The 19111-nt window shown below is 36.4% G+C and overlaps 1 protein-coding gene across 2 annotated transcripts; it reads right to left on the bottom strand.

The window, feature by feature from the left end:
* Nucleotides 1–3007: 3007 nt before the first annotated feature.
* On the bottom strand, nt 3008–17105 carry LOC124458003. Of its 2 annotated transcripts, none has more exons than XM_047008124.1 (7): nt 16738–17103; nt 9001–9414; nt 8005–8240; nt 6513–6642; nt 5751–6165; nt 4880–4917; nt 3008–3652 (listed from the first exon to the last, which is right to left on the bottom strand). In XM_047008124.1, exons 1-7 carry the CDS (start codon nt 16982–16984, stop codon nt 3618–3620), a joined length of 1515 nt encoding a protein of 504 aa, XP_046864080.1. In that variant the 5' UTR covers nt 16985–17103; the 3' UTR covers nt 3008–3617. The 2 variants fall into 2 exon arrangements, with proteins under 2 accessions (XP_046864080.1, XP_046864079.1); XM_047008123.1 differs by lacking the exon at nt 3008–3652 and adding an exon at nt 3743–4552 and having other exon boundaries at nt 16738–17105.
* Between the last annotated feature and the right edge of the window lie 2006 nt (nt 17106–19111).

Here is a 19111-nt window from a genome sequence, read left to right as displayed (position 1 = left end):
TGTCTCCAAACAATCTATCAATTTTTTTTTGGTAAAAAGAAAGCTCGCTTCCTGCCTTTTTGCTTTCTTGTGGCAGTGTTTGACCCAGTTGGCTTTGCAGGGCTGGTGAAGGGCTCCTATAACTTCCATATTCACTGAATATTTTCAAGTGGAGGGCTTTCAGCAGTTAGTATATCTTCATCTTGGTAATCGTTCAACATGGTGAGAAGTGGAGGTACGTGGTTGACTTTCAAGGCAGCTAATAGAAACATTGCTGACAGTCCTAAGCATTAAAAAACGTAAAAGTATGATTTTAAGGAGTTGTTTGAAACTGTAACATAAACTACACTGATAAAACTCACTTTTGTCTTCGCACAAAGTCATCTAACCATGTCATAATGCTCCAGAACTTCCAATTTCGTGTTGTAGGTAACAGATATAATAGCTACATCATTTTTCTCTTTGCAGCGCCTGTATGTATATCTCAGGTTTTTCATTTTTGCCTTCAATTCACTAACTAAAGAACAAAACAGCTCACATACGAAGAAAATTGAAAAATCAGTATGTAATCATTTGCAATCATTAACTATGTAAGATTATAAATTGTATGAGAAACAATGTTATCATCAATATTGTTTCATCAACAATAATTAGTCCAACCTTTTTATTTACTTTGACTGATTACATTAAGTTTGACTGATAGCTTTCTCAATGCTTCAGAATAGCTGGAAACAAGAAGGTGCGTTGATACACATGATAAGTCACTATTTGCTGAGAGATTCATGTGCTTGAACATCAGCGGGGCTTGACTTATACTGACACCAGACATCAATATATAAAAGCTAGTCATAGCGTTTCCCGCTGGATATCTCCCCAAAACCATAGGTTGACTTCTCTACATAAGTTTTTTTCAACACATTTACCACAATTTTGCTGTACAAGGGCCATCGATCCAATGTTTTTAATGTGTACTTTTGGATTTTCAGCCTTGCAGTTAAAACAAAATTTTTCAAATAACTCAACCAATGAGATGTAAAATACCATGAACATAGGTTGTTCATGCGAGCTTGCTCCTTCATCAATTCTGTAACACGATTAAGAAAATTCATTATTGTGAAATACAACAGAGATCTAATTCTTTATAAGATAAAATACCTGACTGTATTACTTGTGGTATCTTCATCTAAATCTTCACTCCGACTAGACTCTTCAAAAGAAGTGTAGTCCATGTATGATTCTCCTTCGAAAAGCTCTTCAGCACTCCCCTGCATTCCATCGTCTATATTAATGCTGGTCACCACGGATGTATTACGATTTTCCCTGATTTCGCTTCGATATTCATTTTGCAACTTCTGGGCCTTTTTCTTCTAAGATGCTTTTGTCTTTTTATACCAGCTTAAAGTCTTTTGTAAAGACGTAAGTTTATTCTTAAGACGATGGCACGATTTACATGGAGACTGGGATCACAAATATCTTCACCAACTGCATGTAGTTCTTCTTCAAATGGCAAATAGTTTGTTTCCCGAGTGCATACTTCAACATGCCCAGCTCCATCACTACTAGATGGTACTTCCTCATCGAGAGAACATGTTTCCTTTAGCGATGGCTTATGGAGAGTATGTCGAATAATCTACAAAACGTATATCGAATTTACATGTGACAAAAGAAAAATTAACATAAACAAGCGTAAACTTAATTGTCTTCGCTTTCGATCGGTTATTTCGTTATGTAATGGTTCAGGAATCCCAGCCACGTCAATGGTTGGGATAGCATCTTTCTTCAACCTTCTTTTGACCTTGACTTGCACGCTCAAATTAAGGTCAAAACAAGAATCTTCGAAATGCGCAGAACACAGACACGAGGTACAGGAAATCTCAAAACCCGGTCTATGTTTACGCACAAAATTTACCCATTTTCTATGTCTTTGCGGCTCTGTTTCTTTTTTAGGAAACATATGCATCGACGTTTCTTCGGTTTGTGAATCATTGGCGCAACTAATTTGATTAGGTCCGCCATCAACACAGCGTTTTCCTCCGCGTTTCCTGTTGCGATTACTAGTAGAATACGCCATGTTGATATATGTGTTCAACTTTTACGTCACAAGTCATTAGCATACCGATCAAAAAGTTCGCAAAAAAAACGCTGAAAATCGTGACTTTGAACGTCCGTAAAATCGCTTTCACCAATCCAATTTCAATTATAATTGCAAATTTAAAATCACTGGAACAAGGTCTTTCAATTTAGCTAATAAAAAAGGGGGGCTAAAATTCGTATTATTAACACTTTAATGTGTAAGGAAACTCCATTCCATTTATCCTTCTTTAATTTCTCTTTATTTTACTTCCTAACTTCCTTATCATACAATCCATTTGACACCGCCTCCTTTAGTAGTAATTTAACAACTTTTTGTAAATATAATGTCTTGTCTTAACATCCTATTTGTTATTCGTCTGAAGATGTCTTGAGTAAAGACGAAATGTTACAATAAATTTAATTTTACAATTTGGTTTTTCGTCTATTTCTATGGCTATAATCAGAACTTTATGTTGGGCATTAATTTTTATCACACGAATTGGAATCCCCCTCGGCAAGTCTCTCGCTACTCTTTATCGAGTTCACTGGCTGAAACGACTTAGCGACATGCCTTTGTAACATGGCATACAGGTAGCGACCAAGCGACAGCAATAGTGTATCTCGGCTTTAGTGCCTCTCTTGCTTCTCATCGGTGTAACTACTTTCTAAGATTTTAGATCAGGCATAAATCTAACCCACTTTTTTCCGTACCATGCTATATGAGGCTTATTACATTGACCAATTCCAGCCTGGGCGGATTTTCAGCTGGGTTGGCCGTGCTGAAATTTCAGTTGGGGCCTGTTATAATAGCCTATCAAAATAGCGTCCGAAATTACATGAGAACAATTCTAGTCCAGGATGGACTGAAAATTTGTCATGTAATCGTTTCAGGCCAGGCTTAAATCACATCTAAAAATATTCACGAAAGTGTAATTGCGTACTAATTGCTTAGGAATCTTTTTCTATCGCTTGGTTTATTCTGGTGATAATATATACAGTTAGAGCATGAGTTTGATAAAAGCTACAAAGAAAACAAATTTATTTATGTTTTGAGTTTTATACATTGGTCTCACGAATTACACATATTATCTGGCCGGATTACGTATTATTGTGATGAATATTTTCGCGTTGAAGAAATACGCGAATTTGATTCTTAATCTAATCTCTAACCAACATCTCGACCATAGCGTAACATCAAAAGCTGATTACTGCATGTCCGTGTTAGCAATCAGTTTAGCTATATCAAAACGCAAAATTATTACAATGTTAAGCGATGTTCGGGTAAGGGGCTGCAATTACATGAGCCCGGTAGCCGAATTCAGGGAGGCGTTGAATAATTTTGGCAAATGGAAACGACTCAATACTTATCATCAAATAAATCTTCTCAAGCAATTTCACAATATTTTGATTTAATAACTACGCAAAACTTTTAAAATTGAAACAACCAATTTGCCATAATTTAAGGATTACAACCAGAGTGACGTGTAGGGCTCTGCAAACAGTTGTCATTTTTAACCATGAAGTTTTAGTTCCTTTCAATCCCATAAAATCATCGGCCTAGCTCACTATCCGCGCCAGCTCGTCTCCATATATTCAGGCTCTAATGCAAAGAAAAGTTGTAACAAGGTTATTTGACAAGACAGTAATGCGACAAGACACAAAGTGGCAATTTGACAAGACACAAAGCATGTTTTGAATACTCACAAAACACAAGGCAAGATAGTTTATTCTTTTATTAGGAGGATTGAGAAATCCGTAAAACAAACAATAAAAAATATACAAGAAGATTTTACAAAATGTCTGTTCTCAGTAGCTAGCGAAGGCAGCCCGTTTTTTCTCAGTCAATTTTGTGTTCAATAATGAATAAATTTAATTTTCTAAAGAAATGAATAAAAATATTGCTGAAAAATTGGAATGATAAGAACAGTGTAGGGTTAAACATTGTTAAAACGGGCTGGCTTCGTCACTCTTTTTAATATGTGCAAGTGCAAAGTAGCCAATTCCAAACATCGTTTCCTGAATGCGAGAACGTCGTGATATTTGACAACCCCAAGTTATGAAGACCAATGAAGATATTCACAATGTTCAATCTGATATCCATAAACTCGATTACATTTTCTGCGGCAAAAAAATTGATTTTTGGTAAGCATCCTCATGTTTGAATTGTGTTAACTATATTTTCCGTATGTCAAGTTTTCAACATTAGCATTTGTTGCCAGTCCTTCGTATAATGTGTTCTCTGCATTTGCGTAATCGTATTTCCCAATTTCGTCGTTTCCTTTGTCTTCGCTTAGTTCTACTGATTCGTAAATAGGGTCAGGTGTTTCGTCTACAGATTGGTAGACTGGGTTGGATGTTGCATCTACAGATTGGTACACCAGATTTGGTGATACTTCTGAAGATTGATACACTGTGTTTGGCGATGCTTCTGTAGATTGATAAGTCGGGTTTTCTGGTGATTTTATCATTTCTGAATGTTGCTCTTTCTTTTCATGAACAACTGCATTAATAATTAATTAATTAAACTAAGTAAAGTTGAAATGTTAATGTTGGTATGCACACTACATTTAGGCAAATAAAAAGATTGTTTTCCATGAGGCCCTTTTTAAAAACTGTCTTCTTGGATAAAATAACTTCGAATTAGGATAGGAAGAGTGGGCTAATGTAGCTTTTAAACATCGTGTGTAATTAATATATGAGAACCTTTGAATAAAATTAAAACTTAAAAGTGACGACATTTTTGTCTTTTGTATAAATGTAACTGCATCTGAGCATCTGATATTTGTCCTACTTTTTGTTCTCAGTATTTCTAATTTGTAAAAATTACCTTTGCTTGCTTTTCCTGTCTTGTTTACACATGGAAATCTAGACAATGAAAGACAGAAAACAAAGCTCATTATAACATCTGCAGTCATAACGATATTGGAAGCAGCAATTACAGATGTGCAAAGCCATGCTGGGAAGATGATTCACCAAGTATAGGTGCACAGGACTTTCTTAAATGATATTAAGTCGAGTTCGCTCAGTATTTGAAAATAATTAATTTTGTATACAACATTATTTTGAAATTTCTGTATGATAAATCATCAGTGCAAGCTCACTCAATATATTCCAATATTGTATAGCCATGCAGTTTTCCTGACTTCGATATCTTTCACTTTGAGCTGTAGTTATGAAAATTTTATATGCTCTCTCACGCACAGTGACAAATTCAAACTTTAATATTGATGAGTTCTGTAGTTAAATTAAATTCTCAGATTTCCCAAAAAAAGTAATATAAATACAGTGCATTCGGCGTTATCGCGAAATTTAGGATACACAATAAATAATTGCCATCATGTACCATTTGCCATGTTCTCTGCGTGTACAGAAAGCATTATAAAGTCGTACAATGAATATTAAAAGCAGGAATAACGGATGCTCGATAGTTGGGATGGTTGGGGTTGAGGCTGATATTCATTTATGCATATTCTATTTTACCTTTTTAAATTGAAATCAATCGCGATTACGGATTATATTATATGAATATAATCGTGAAACCACCTCCACCACCCAAACATCTATCTGCTGAAAAGCTTTTTGTCGTACAATATGTATACTGAAAGGAACATGAAGTGGGATAGGGAATCTAAATAGACATTTTGCTAGATTCTACGATGCATTTAAATTGACCATTATTACTATGTATTAAAATTTACCTGTGTCTTTTTTTGTAAAGAAAAAGGTTGACGACTAAGACTACCGCCATAACAATAATTAAAGTGATTGCTATGATTTCAGTTCGACGTCTCCCTTTGTTCAGTGAACTTGTTCTGTTGATTTCCTTTTTCTCTTTTGTCTCTTTTTCTTTTTGACGATCGTTTCTGTGACCATCTCCAGTGTTATTTCCATTACCGTCCCCTTTACCATTGTTATGTCTGCTGTCAATTTTTTCTATGTTGTTCTTTCCAGCTTTGTTCTTGTCATGAGTCTCGCCTCTATTTATCTTATTATTTCCGTTGTTTGCCATACTTTCATTGCTTGTCGTGATTTTATAGCCAGTCAAACTTCCATTTCCTTCTTCTTTTTTAATGCTATTTTTTAAGCCATCGTTTTCGTTAGCCTCGACAAATCCTGAATAAAAAATGAAAATTGGTGTTTTATATCTAAATTAATTCAGAAATTCTGTGAATATTTGCAGCCTGTGCACAGCTATATCTTTGAATATTATTAGTTTTATATGAGTTTTTTCAAAAATTTGAACTGACATTTTAGAGATGTTCAGCATTTTATCAAATACAACAGGCAGCACGACAAAAGTTTAAAAGCAACAATCCAATTGATGACGACATTACCATTAATCTCTCAGTATTTTTTTAATACTTGCTAGAATGTCTAAAAGTTGTATTGTAATAAGTATATATTGAACTTTTGGGTCACGCATATTCCTGGTAAGAAGATATAAAGAACATGAAATGTACCTTTAAAGGTTCCTGCATACTTTATCATCGCGCAATGCTCTGTCGCTCGAGAACTATATCTTTGCTGGCATCGAAACTTTATTTGGACGATCAAACCTTCCCAAGCTTGTGGCGTGTTTGTTAAATTCCACTAATAAGGAATAAAGTGTATTGTTATTCCGTTAAATTTTGTTATGACAAAACATCATTTATCGCAAGATAATTTAAAACGCTATGTAAATGTTTTCGATCCGATGAACTACACCATTGCAACAAAAACATATAAATAGAAATGCACAAAATAAGATATAAAAATCAAATAAAAACATTAAAATTTAACAAAAGCATAAAAACAAAATGAACAAGTGAGCAAAACAAAAACATGTATGAAAAATAAATAAAATTATTTACAATTATAATTGACATATAATGAAACTGAATCTACGTCTCCGACATGAAACCAAATGATTTATCTAAGATGAGTCAGTTTGTAAAGCCCGCCTCTGTGCTTCACCATTTGAGCAAAACGAGATATACAATTTACTAAGCCGAAGATTCGAGCTCAGAATCGAGCTCGGAATTGAGCTTGGCATCGAACTTGGAATTGAGCTCAGAACCGAGCTTTTAAGTAATTTTGAAATTTAAATCATAAATGAAGTCGTTATCCAATTTGGAATTGAACTCAGAATTGATTTTGGAAGTTGATATGTTAGATAATCTCGAATCGTTTTGCATATCAAAAGCAAACATAGGTAAAGGAGACGGCAGGCAATATACCCCTAAATTTTAGGCAGAGAAAGCCAGTAAGGAAAATTGGGCAACTCAGGTCATTTAAGATTGAAAATGATTCAACCGCCCCCTTAAAATGTTGGCTCGTACGCCCATGAAAGCAATTAAATAGTGAACATATAACGTTACAAGATAGATCTCAGAGAAAATATGTGCTGCATGTGTACGTCATAAACGCTTAATTTAAAAAAAATTATATATGGCGTAAATTGTGCAGGCATAATGGCATGCATTAATATCCACATTATTACAAATAAGTTGCGGGATGGTGCAATGTTGTCATAGCAATAAAGTTATCTTGCAACTAGTAAGAGCTTGAAACACGATGAAAGACTGAGTACTGCTAATGAGGTAAAAAGAAAGATCAACTCATATTTTGCAGAAATTATGTACCGTCATTTAAGAAGTAAATAATCAATTTCATGTCAGCCAAAATACTACAAATTTTACAGTACTGCAGTGAATTTCTTAGTTTTAAAACAAATGAAAAACTTAAATAAAAGAATTGAAAACCTGTAAACCAAAAAAGGAGTGGATTACTCGACAGAAGTAACGCAAAAAATGCTGTTTTTTGTCCATAAGTAAAATCGATTTTAACACGGAAACATAGGATTGGAATAAATGAAATTAAACCCCTGACTTGATCCCGTGAACTATTCCAAGCTCCATTCCGAGCTCGAATCCTTGGCTCGACAAGTAGGTATTCTCAAGCAAAGCATGTTACCTTCAGTGTAACTCCATAGGACCATGTATCGATTGACAAACTTTTGTCTTTCATCACAAAATTTTTCCACGTATCATTGTATAAGTATTGACTTTTATCGTGTTGTATTACGCACTCGTTTTTCTTTTGCAACATCATCTTTTTTTCACCCAAACACAAGAACTTTTCTTTAGCACACTCCTCTTTATCAAGAATTACGATAGGTTCTCCGTCTTGAAATATTTCACAACCTATGGCTGATGAAACCGGAGAGCATCAGTTCAGATAACGCACAAAGTGCTCTTGGGAAACCACAAAACACAAGTTCAATTTGCTCATTTACTAAAAAGTGGGTCGCTACTATGGAAATTATCAAGACGTTTTTACGAACAATTCGCTTCAATACATACGGTTAAAAATAATTTGTACTTCTCGCCAAGGGGTTGAAAATTGTTGTTGACAATTTTGTAGTCATTGTTTTGTTCTGCTCAAATGTTTTCACAAATCTTTAGACAAACGTCACAGAAATAGTGTATTGGAGGTTCACCTTATAAGTTACGTCAATTGACTAAACCAACGCTTGTCAATTACAATGCTCATGGAAGTGATCGTACATATATGTATGATGGCTTCCTAGCTTGAGGCATGATTCAAACAAGGGCATCGACCAATCAGAGCACGTGTTTTGGTTATGTTTGTTAGGTTATGCTCTCATATGATGTGTATATGTGTATCTTGTAAAGTGTGTGTTAACCTCCTACATGTTTAATTATAGAAATGGTTGTAAACGTAATCGATATTATTTGTAACAAGAGCTGAGGAAATAAACTGACCAATCATAGTTTAGCGTCACGTATGTAAATAGCTGTATCATTATGTGTATCAGTTAGTTGTCGTGTGCTAGTCTTCCTTCTATATGTAAATAAATGTAATAAAACCTCCAGACATCAGTGTGATCATTTATCATGGCCACTGCATCAAACCAAACAATGTTATTTAATAAAGTCACTTACTAACCTTTCTGACAGATACTTTCATTTGAATGCAGCGGTTTCCATTTTCCATTATAGTGAACGTAATACCATGAAGATGTTGTTACCTCTTCTTGGCTTTGTTCATAGGTTAGATATTTCTGGGTGTTAACGTTTTCAACATAATATGTGCGCTCAATACACTTCCATAATTGTTTCTTGTTGGTTCTCACACATTCATCCAACAATACAGAACGTGTTATGTCCCAGGACCAGGAGTGATAAGTGTCTGAAAGACACTGTAACGTCTTCCAGTGTATTATTTGACCAAATTTACTAATTATCCAATGCATTTCATCGTTTTCACTGCATTGCCCACCGGTAATGAACATGTTGCTTCCATGTTTTGATCGATGAAAACAAACACCATTATTTTCCATAAGAAATGTCGCTTGCCCATCTAACAAAAAAACGATTAAGTTCTTAGATAAAAATTTTAGCAACACTAAGACTTCTTTTTCATGAAAATAAGCTGTAATATTTGCTATTTTTAAGAATAGACTAAGCCTACTTTTACTTGACGACTTCACGCATGACAGCGGTATTTTCGCTTTAGTTTATTAAATGGTGACCTGCAGTATGTTACTGATAGCCAGTGCTTTCTTTAGATTTGTTTTAGCGATAATGTCTCCCAAATGAAAAATATCTAGGTAAAAAGATTTTTGCTTGTTTCTACTTTGCATGTTGTGTAGATCACCAAAAACAACAAAAATTGAAAGAGAGTTGGATAAGATGAATGCCAAAGCAACATATTATCTATGTTCATTTGTTTGATTGTCTATGTTGAAGGAACTAGCTACAGTTACATGATTGTGGACATCAAAAGTGGACATCAGTCAAATTTTCCGACGGACGACTGATGTTGCTATGGATTTTACGGCAGTCGACCAATTGGGAATTAGCTTTTATTTTGAAAATTTAGACCCTTCATTTTATACGGTTTATCATTTATCATCATCATATAAACACAGCCATCCACATTTCTACATTTTTGACAAACTGAACCACATAACATGTTTGTGGATGAAGATCGTCCTGCTTAGTGGAGTCCTGAGAAGGACTGTTGGTATTGATGTAGACTGTTGTTTCGACAAATTTAGCGGTAGTCATTTCAGAGTCAAGTGAAGAATAGACGTCAGGTTAGGTATTTTGTTATCTGGTTCTTACGTCATCGTATTGTGTGTACAGGAAATTTGTGGGTGTGTGGGTTTCAATTGTGTATTGATGTCGTGGATTAAGACCGCCGCACACTGGTGAACTTGCCGCGTGTATTTGTTATTCGTGACAAGTGTGATCGACAAAAGTTCCTGGTGTGCGAGAAGTTTTGAACAACATTTGTTATTTGTGACAGATAAGTCAAATATCAAACGAGTTTGATATTTTTTGTCACGAGTGACAAAAAATCGTCGTGTGCGGAAAGTAAGTAGCAAGTGCGCTGTAAATGACAAAAATGCGCACGCGCGAAATAGAGAAACCAAAATGGCAGATTTGTTGAACGCGTTGAAGTCATTGTTGGACGACGAATATCTCTCAGAGGACGAAGAAGCGCTGCTACTGCTTTTATTGCTACGAAGACGTCGCAGAAGGTTAAGGGCAGCAAATCGTAAAATATGGACTAAACAGTGGCTTTTAAGAAGAAAAACACAAGGTGTCTGTGACAATTTATTGAGAGAGCTAGCAGTAGAAGATCCTGAACAGTTCCGTCAGTATCATAGATTGGACAGGCAATCATTTGAAGATATTTTGAAGATTGTTTTTCTATACATTGTGAAACAAGACACGCAAATGAGGACAGCGTTAAAACCTCGCGAACGACTGGCGGTAACCCTGCGATTTCTTGCAACAGGTACGTAGAATTACGTATAGTGATTCAACACTTGGTCGGAGAAAGCAGTTCTCTTACTGTTTTTATTATTTTCCCATTTTAGGTGAAACATTTCGTAGTCTGTCATTCCAGTTTAGAATTGGCGAGCGTACAATTTCGAATATTTTTGAGGAAACATGCCATGCGTTGTATATCTCGTTAAAGGAAACATGTTTGGAGGCAAGTTATTAAACATTTATAACAAATATCGGCAGTATTATTAACAATATAACTGTTTACACCCATTAAGAGCTCATGTTATCATAGGCAGATGAGTCTTGACCTGAATTAAGCTCTCTAGAGATTAGTGAAGACCACATATTAATAACAGGATGTTTCAATCCACCATCTATTCGGGAAGATGTGTTATATCGTTGACTATTTGTCATATGATGGCTGATGGGGTGCATGTTGTTTTGTGCATAAGGTGTTTAAAACATATGTTGGTACATAGCTACTGGCACTATTGTGCTATGATGTGTAAGTTCCCCTGATTGAGCCTGGAATAGTATTTCATTAATTTTGCATTGTGCCAAGTGCCTTATAGTGGGCGGAAATTCAGACAACGACTGCGTGATATAATGACCAAATGCTTCATCCGGGTTATTATATTGCTCGTGAGCCATTTCCCTGCTTCTTTTTCTTGAGATGTTTTCTGCAAAACAAGTCATGAGCTTGTATTCTTGGTCAGCCTGCCTTTTTCTATTTGGCTTTATTTGTATTGGCTGTTTAGTAGTAGAAATGGGACAGTCAACCTCATTCTCAAGAGTGTTGCTTGGTGTTGCTGGATCATTAAAACCGTCATCATCGTCATCATTGCTTTGATCATCAACTTCATCAGCAATTGTTATGCACGATGGTGAATTGGAATCATCCTAGAAGCATTCAATAAATGAACATCCATTAGTTTAACATAAGCAAATTTATGATGTAATTGCTTTTATTTTCTTCAATTATAGACTCCATCTTTGTGCAGAAGAATGGAAGGCTGTTGCAGACCAATTTGAAAAAAAATGGAACTATCCTGGCTGCATTGGAGCTCTAGATGGGAAACACATTGCCATTAGATGCAAACTACAAGTTTGTCTATGTTAATGTTAGAGCAGAAGGCCGTGCAGGAGATGCTGGCGTGTATAACGAGTCTAGGTTGCGAAAAGCTGTTGTTGAAAATATTCTTGGAGTTTCATCAAAAATACGTTACCACATTGTGGGTGATGATGCTTTCCCATTGAGCAAAACAATGATGAAGCCATTACGTGACAGGAATTTAAATAAAGAGAAAAGAATCTTTAATTACAGATTGTTTTGTGCCAGACGGATAGTAGAAAATACTTTTGGGATTTTTGCCAGCAGATGGCGTGTGTTTCTAACTATGTACAATAAGATTGTGCCCTGACAAGGTTACTTATCTAATTCTAGCTGCTTGTTACTTGCATAATGATATGATAGAAAAGAATAAATCAGGTTATACAGCACCAGCAGATGTAGAGTATGACAATCATCTTGTCACACCTGGCTCATGGAGAAGAGATGCATGCATGACAAATATGAATTCATTCAACGCAGACAGAAATCCTTCTAATAGTGCCAAAATGCGACGTGAAATTCTGACGACATATTTTAACATTTGCGGAGATGTGTCATGGCAGGATAGCATTATCTAGCAGTAGCACTTACTCTTAATTATATATATATAATGCTATCCTAAATATTCATTGTTTGGGAAATTAAAATAAAACAAGAATTTCACTTACAGTATCAATACTTGAAATGGGAACTCTTGTTGCCACGAATGGAGAGAAGAACTTCAGTTTATCCAGCAGCCAGCTACCTCGCTTCGTAAGATTTTTGCGAGCGCTACCACTTGAGGAGGTTTCTTACACTCTAGTGTAAGCATTTCTCAATGCTTTTACTTTAGCCTTGACCCAATGAACTAAGTAAGAAATTGACGTGTGAGTTCCATTGCGATTATTAATTATATTTTCCAGCAAATAAATCTCTTCTCAATAGCGTGGACTGAATATAAGAACTAAAAGATTGGAGAATGACTATATAACAAACACTTATATAGTCGATATTTATTATTAACAAAAAACAACCTGTTTGCCCAAGATTTTCTGCATTCTCTTGCGTTTCGATTTTTAAATTCCGACGATCTTACATCGTAAAGACATGGATATTCAGGCCAAATATCAAGAAGCTGGTCCTCTAATATAACGTCCGCCACATGTTCAGAGGTTTGGTCTGCCATTTTGTTTTCTCAATCTCACGCGTGCTCATTTTTGTCATTTACAGCGCACTTGCTGCTTGATCTCCGCACACTGACGAAAAGGGCATGTGAGTTTACAGCTTACTGTTTTAGTATATTACAGATATGCATTGTTTCATGAATCATGATTAAGTTTCAAAGTCTGCAAACTATTTGTAGAGACTGCGCTCATTGGAGCAAGAAGGTAAATCTGCAAGAGTCGGACAACATTAGACATTGCCATGACAATCTGCGATGAGTCATTTTCTTCGGTTGAGAATATTGATGTTATGGTGTCAATTGATGTTACCTTCTTTACTTATGGAAGTCGCTGCGAGATAATTCTTTCAAGAAGCTTTAACTCTGCCTTCAGCTGGTCAAAGTTGAGGTCATTGTCGTAAAGGTGTTCAACTTTATCATTCAACTGAAACTTACGCCCGTTTGCTGCATTAATGAGCACGGTTTCGATGTTCATCAATACAGAATATGTTTTTTGATCGAAGCGCTCCTGTAACGAAGCCAAGCACGCATCAATTGCTTCAACATACTGGACAAGGTGGGCGTCCTTCGCAGTTTGGAAATGATGTTGCTCTCCATCTCCGTGTTGAAGTCGCCACGGAACTTTCTTCAGTCTTGGTTGTGTTGGATCGCCTACAAGGAAAAGCCTGTTGATAGCCTTGCTTGAAGCAACTACCTGGTCGTAAAACAAAGAGAAGTTGTCACGTTGACGCTGCAAGTTTGTCTTCAAGGCATTTATGCAAGTAACAGTTCTTTGTGCAGTTATTGAAGGCTTCTGCAAGGTAGTTGCCCCTTGTTCACACACGCTAAAGATATTCTGCGCAAAAGTTAAACCAAAGTACGAGGAAAACTTCTTCAATAGGCTGGCCATACCCGATGCTGTGTCACGAACGGAGGACTTGCAAGATTCTTTGGCAATGCTAAGTAATGCAGAGTAGAAGGCTTCGTAATTGTGCAGGAGAGCTGAGATGGCTTTGGTTCTTACTGTCCATCGAGTTGGACACAGCAAATGTGGATTCTCAACTTGCGTGCCGCAGTCTTCAATCTCTTTGGCAATAAGCTGGTATTGCGCCATTCGTGTTGGCGCAATACCAGCTTATTCAACGTATCGCTGATAATCCCGCTCTCCTTTTTACAATTACCCAAAGCCAAGTCAAGACTGTGGTTACCGCAATGAATGTACAGGGCGTGAGGATTCTCAGAAGATATTTGGGCAGCAACCCCACTTCTGCCTCCAGCCATATTTGCTGCTACGTCATAAGTTTGCCATCAAAAGTCGTCTATCGTCGAACTGCATCACAACAATATGTCCTTCAGCAAAGTGGTGATTATTTCAGCATCGGTTTTCTCTAGCTCGTACATTCCGAGGAAATCTTCGTGGTTGGACAAGTCGGTTCTAGATATCCATTGCAAAACACATGTTACTTGTTCCTCGTTGCTTAGTCTGCAATTAGGCTAAATAATTGTGATTCCTTACGGATGTCTGCCACTATAGATCTCAGGGCTGCATTGCCCATCATATTAATCAACTCGTTTATGACGTCGTGACTGAGATATCTTCCGTTGTCAATCCACTCCAACAAATCAGGTACACCCTCAAGGTCTTGACGCATCGCCCTTTTACATAAGTAGCAGGCAATGGTGCCTTTTGTCAAGCAGTATGTGTCCCATGTATATTTCAAAAATATAGAAGACGGACAAGTTCGTACATTCGACGATCCTCCTGTACTGATTTGCTTTCTAGACGTGTATGTTATTTCTTCGAGGGTAGGATGGTAAGGCTGTCGGCCTGTACAGCACAAATGCTTAAAATCGAGTCCTAGCAAACATTCCGTTGACTCAATTTGCATAGCTCCTACCAATAGGGCGGTAGTCGTGGAACTTGTCAAAGACGCATACGTTAGGTTTTGAGAAGGTGTGTGATCTGGTTCGGTCGGCGGCGCGAGTATTTTCTATGAAGACGATGTAGAGTCAGAATCACCGAATTTTGGTTTGGAATGAGAATGAGGAGATAAACACGTTGATGGAGTTTCTGTAGCTAACGGCAGTGTCAAATTAGACCTAGAGTCGATGTTTTGGTCAACAACGTTATCTGCTGGAGCACTACCAAAAAAACTCGTCAGTTTTCCCATCTTTTTAGCTGTTTCTACCAGCTCTTTTTCCTTTTCTCATTTTCGCCTAGCAGCTCTAGGCATGATGATTTTGAGTAGAAGTGATTTAAACAGCAAAATTTTCAATTATTATGATTATGAATTTTCAACAGTTTTGTAGGACCAATGGCCTGAAAGACAATACGACGGGAGCAATGCGTTGCCGTAGAATTTATAGTCTCATGTGGACCATAAATTGCTACTTCTCATTGGTTAATTAAGTTACTGGGTGGACGTCTGCGAAGACAACCCCAATCGACAAACGCGATTTTTGATCCATCTGGGTAATCAAGGTCAAAAACGAAGCTATAGCTGATTTCGCATGATGCCGACAGACTTTGCTCTACTCTCGGGCCCTATTTGTATCTAAGAAAAAATTCTTCAGTCCAATTTCACCAAAATCAAGGGCATTTCTATACCATGAAAAAGGGAACATTTTTCCCTGTTGCAAAAAGTGTGTGTGTGGGGGGCACTTGCCCCCAATGCCCCCCGGTTCCGCGGCCTCTGCCAACTTTCAAATGTAAGCCATTGCATATAGAGCTGTTGTATTACATTTTGTCCAGTCTTAGTCAATGTTGTGTTTTGTCAGGAAGGGTGGCATTCAGAGCAGCTTATTTTGTAAACTGCACCTTGTCGTTCGTTTGGTTGTTCTTTCTCCTTGATGCTCGTTAGTACTTGTCGTAGCGTTGTGATTGGTTTATGTGCTACACGTATGTTGTTTGGTTGTAAGATACGCGAGATGGTCTCAGACGTACCTTTGATATAATAAATACTGTATACTATATAATACTTTATACAGATATACGCTTATACTTTAAAAAAAGTTCATGCTATACGAAAAAACAACGCTTCGACAATCTTATTTTCGTTTAAAGCCAGATCCTTTAAAGCTAGTGCAGTCTTATTTAATTATATGCTTTGAAAAACGTCTTTAAAGTCAAAGCATAACAACTAATTAATTCACAATGTACTTATGAAGACAAAGTGTTCCCAAGAGGTAACCAATAGTAATAACGGAAAGATGGCCTTTTGACCTTAAAAAACAACAAATACAGTTCGTGGTTGGCCGAACTTTGCTGAAACCGTGAAACATAGTCGATATAACATATTATGAAATAGCACAAATTGATAATATATCAGTGTTTTTACATCTCATCTCACATTATTTTACGTTGTCCTGGCAAGCCTGTCGGCAATGATAATACTTTTTTGGCTTTCATCCTTCCTTTGAACAAGAAATTTGGGAAAAGTTGTAATGCCGACACGGAGAATATCATCACTTGTGTACAAGTTGAAAATGTATAAAAATCGCTTAAGCTCTGCTTAGAGTTTGATCGTATACCATTCCACTGAATTTTTATCAAGAATATCAAATCTGACGTATTAGGAGTTAAATATATCGAAGGTCATTTTACGAGATATCCGATGTCTGAGATCACTTACCTGTAGCATACAACAAGAGGTCCGTCTTAACACATTCGCCATTTTTACCCCGCGTCATTACGAACGTTTCATGCTTTGTACATGTGCAGTAGTTACAGGTTGAATTAAAGCAAACTGCTTTTGATATTTTACACCCAAATATGTTGGTGAATTTGTCATACTTTCCTCGAACGATTTCAACTTCCGTGCCTATGAGTACGTGTATCTTCAGCAACGCAAGAACAGCTAATGCGATCAAATATTTCATATTTCTGAACAAAAAGTCAAGAATTTTCTTTCTATAATTATTATTTTGTCATAGAAAGTTGATACTTATATCAATTTTCCATGCTTATGGCATGACTTCCTGCACTTTAATAAAATAAATGTTCCAATCAACAGGCGTTAGAGTTTTATTGCTTTTGACAAATAAACACTGAAATAATTCACTTCCCACGCACTCAAAACATGTGCACATGACGCAAAAACTGCTTTGTTTCACTTTGTCATTCCCACACAAAAAAGAAGTTTGCAACTGGAAGTACAGTGGCGCTTGATTTTTTATCAGGTAAAAGTGAAAACAACCGAATGTCACAAAATACAACTGTTCTGATCTTGCCTCAAACAAGGAATGACTAAAGTTGCACTTTTTACAGATTTTCATTTGATCTCTTATCACTAGTTAATGATTAATTATTTTATTTATACCTTATAATCAGTGAATAATTTAACTTCCGTTATTGACCGGATGGATTTCCGTGCGGAAAAATACTTTTAAGTACAGACCGATCTAAACGGTAAATAGCATACTCATTTTTTTATTATGAAGAAATTTGCGTTGCAAAATAGCCGATGCAACTTGATTTGAGACTAAAGTTGCATTGTTTTCTACGAAATTCATTTCGTCTGGATAGTAAGGTTCAGTCTTACTATAATAATTTTCATCTAAATACACTTTGCTTTCTTGTTAAGCAATTTGCGTCACTTTTAAATCATATTTGAAGATTTACATTTCACTTCGTAAACAAATACATTGCAAAAAGTATCACCTTTGGCCCTATGGACAGATAACGCAAAAAGCTGCGTTATCTGTCCATAGGTAGAAATGGGTAGAAATGAATTAAACTGCACCCACTGATATATATAAAGACTGGATAACGCAACCTAATTATGGTGCTTAGAAAACTTTGAAGCCAACATTTGACAACAGCGGCCATAATGGACTATCCACTTCTAGTATATATTTTATAATGAATTTTTATCAAATTTTGTATTCTTGTTAATTTCTCTTCCAGAAATCATGCCAAATCTCAGAAATCAGGGAAAATATTGAAGAAGATAGCTCTTTGAATGGGGGGCTTAGCCCCCCATTTTAATTTTTGAGAGGCTGCAGCCCCCTTATGCCCCCTTTTCCGCTGCCCATGCTAAAAAATCAACTGAAGCTTTAATGAAATAAAAAATCGATAAAAAAAGAAAAGCGCAATATGGCGTAGTTAGCTCGAATTTTTTTTCCTGTTATGCCAATTTAGTTTACTCACGTACAACAAAGCCAAACGATTTCTAAAAAAGTGATAAGTTTTGAAAAATAAAACACAAAATAACACCAAAATAGACATGGTGACCACGCCACTCTTAGTTTATATATACTTCCTGCACGAAAAACAATATTTTGTTTTCTAAACATTCTTTTATATCTTTAGTTGGTTTTTGCCCTTAAATATGCATATATGGCAAGCGTCGAATAAGAACGTCCACCAGGGCTTAGTCTGTCTGCAAATGTCGTTAACGCTCGTCGTAGATAAAATTTGGAACCTTTAGGAGATCATACGCAATTCATGTCAACGTAATTTTCTTCGTCTATCTTCTTTCCTTCTTTCAACGAAAGATTTTTTGAATTGTTTACTCTAATGAATGTGTCATTGGCATAATAATGTCCCTCAGTATACAAAGTTTTTATCATAGCATCACGTGATATTGTTGAAAGGTAGTTTTGGGGAGAAGGCTGGTCGTAATGTTCGTTTGTCATATGTTCATTTGTGTTGTTTCCATAATAATGTTTATCGCTATACGTAGTCTTCGTCGTAGGATCACGTGATTTTGCTGACAGATATTTCTGAGGTGAAGGTTGGTCGTAATGTTCGTTTGCTTCATTAAGTATGTTGTGAAATCTGTATTTGGGAGAAGGAACGTTGACTTCTTCAGGAGCAATATAACCGAGATCGCTTGGTTGTAGATTTTCATAGTGTGCTTTCCATTGTGTGGCTTCAAAATTGAAGTTAGAGTTCTCGTTGTCCACTTTCCTCTCTTCATTTGACTGGGCATTGCATCCTCGGGGTACGGCGTAACCATTGCTAGAAATGGATGGTATCCCATCCCAGGGGCGGATCTAGGATTT

This window comes from Xenia sp. Carnegie-2017, unplaced genomic scaffold (assembly GCF_021976095.1).
Source record: "Xenia sp. Carnegie-2017 unplaced genomic scaffold, XeniaSp_v1 HiC_scaffold_6, whole genome shotgun sequence".
NCBI classification, from domain to species: Eukaryota; Metazoa; Cnidaria; class Anthozoa; order Malacalcyonacea; family Xeniidae; genus Xenia; species Xenia sp. Carnegie-2017.
The sequence above is the reverse complement of the archived record's forward strand: the minus strand, read 5'-3'. Positions and strand labels throughout refer to the sequence as shown.